General features: G+C 44.6%; 1 protein-coding gene across 1 annotated transcript; it reads right to left on the bottom strand.

Moving 5' to 3' along the window:
- Positions 1-190: 190 nt before the first annotated feature.
- SARC_18220 (hypothetical protein) lies at positions 191-502 on the bottom strand (the record flags this gene model as incomplete). The annotated part of the gene is made up of 1 exon (XM_014287700.1): positions 191-502. A coding segment is annotated over one exon (312 nt), but the record flags the coding sequence as incomplete, so codon positions are not given.
- Positions 503-567: the final 65 nt, after the last annotated feature.

The following is a 567-nucleotide window of genomic DNA, read 5'->3' on the forward strand; positions in this document are numbered from 1 at the left end:
ATATATATGTGTGTGTACAAGGGTAATATACACATCACAAGGATAACAATAAACATATGCATACAGTCAATAATAACATAAACATCAATACAGTACAATGCCAACATGCACAGGTACAATACAACAGCATACACACACACTCTACACGTACACTACCAGCCACCAACCCACATGTCACAACAACACCCACCTCGTAGTCATCATTTATATTCCACAAGTCCTTCAGATCGATGATATCCTTCGATACTGGCACTATGAGCTCACACTCAACCCCTGTCACTTGCTGCACCTCACACGCAGCCTCAGTTTGCCATTCGAAGTAAGACACGCACTCACTCTCACCTCCCGCAACAGACACGGGGAAGCCCAGCGTACCAGGAAAGCAGGTGAAGGTGATCACTACTGTCCTGTTCACGCCACTACTGCCACACGGCTCTAAGCCTGGAACGGGGGGATATAGCATGTGTAGGTTGCATGGGTTTTCGTGTGTTCGTGGGTGCATGTTTGTCTATGACTTTACGTGCATACATACATAAACACATACATACATACATACAAACATATAAA

The sequence above is a fragment of the Sphaeroforma arctica genome (assembly GCF_001186125.1).
Source record: "Sphaeroforma arctica JP610 unplaced genomic scaffold supercont1.14627, whole genome shotgun sequence".
In the NCBI taxonomy this organism is placed as follows: domain Eukaryota; class Ichthyosporea; order Ichthyophonida; genus Sphaeroforma; species Sphaeroforma arctica.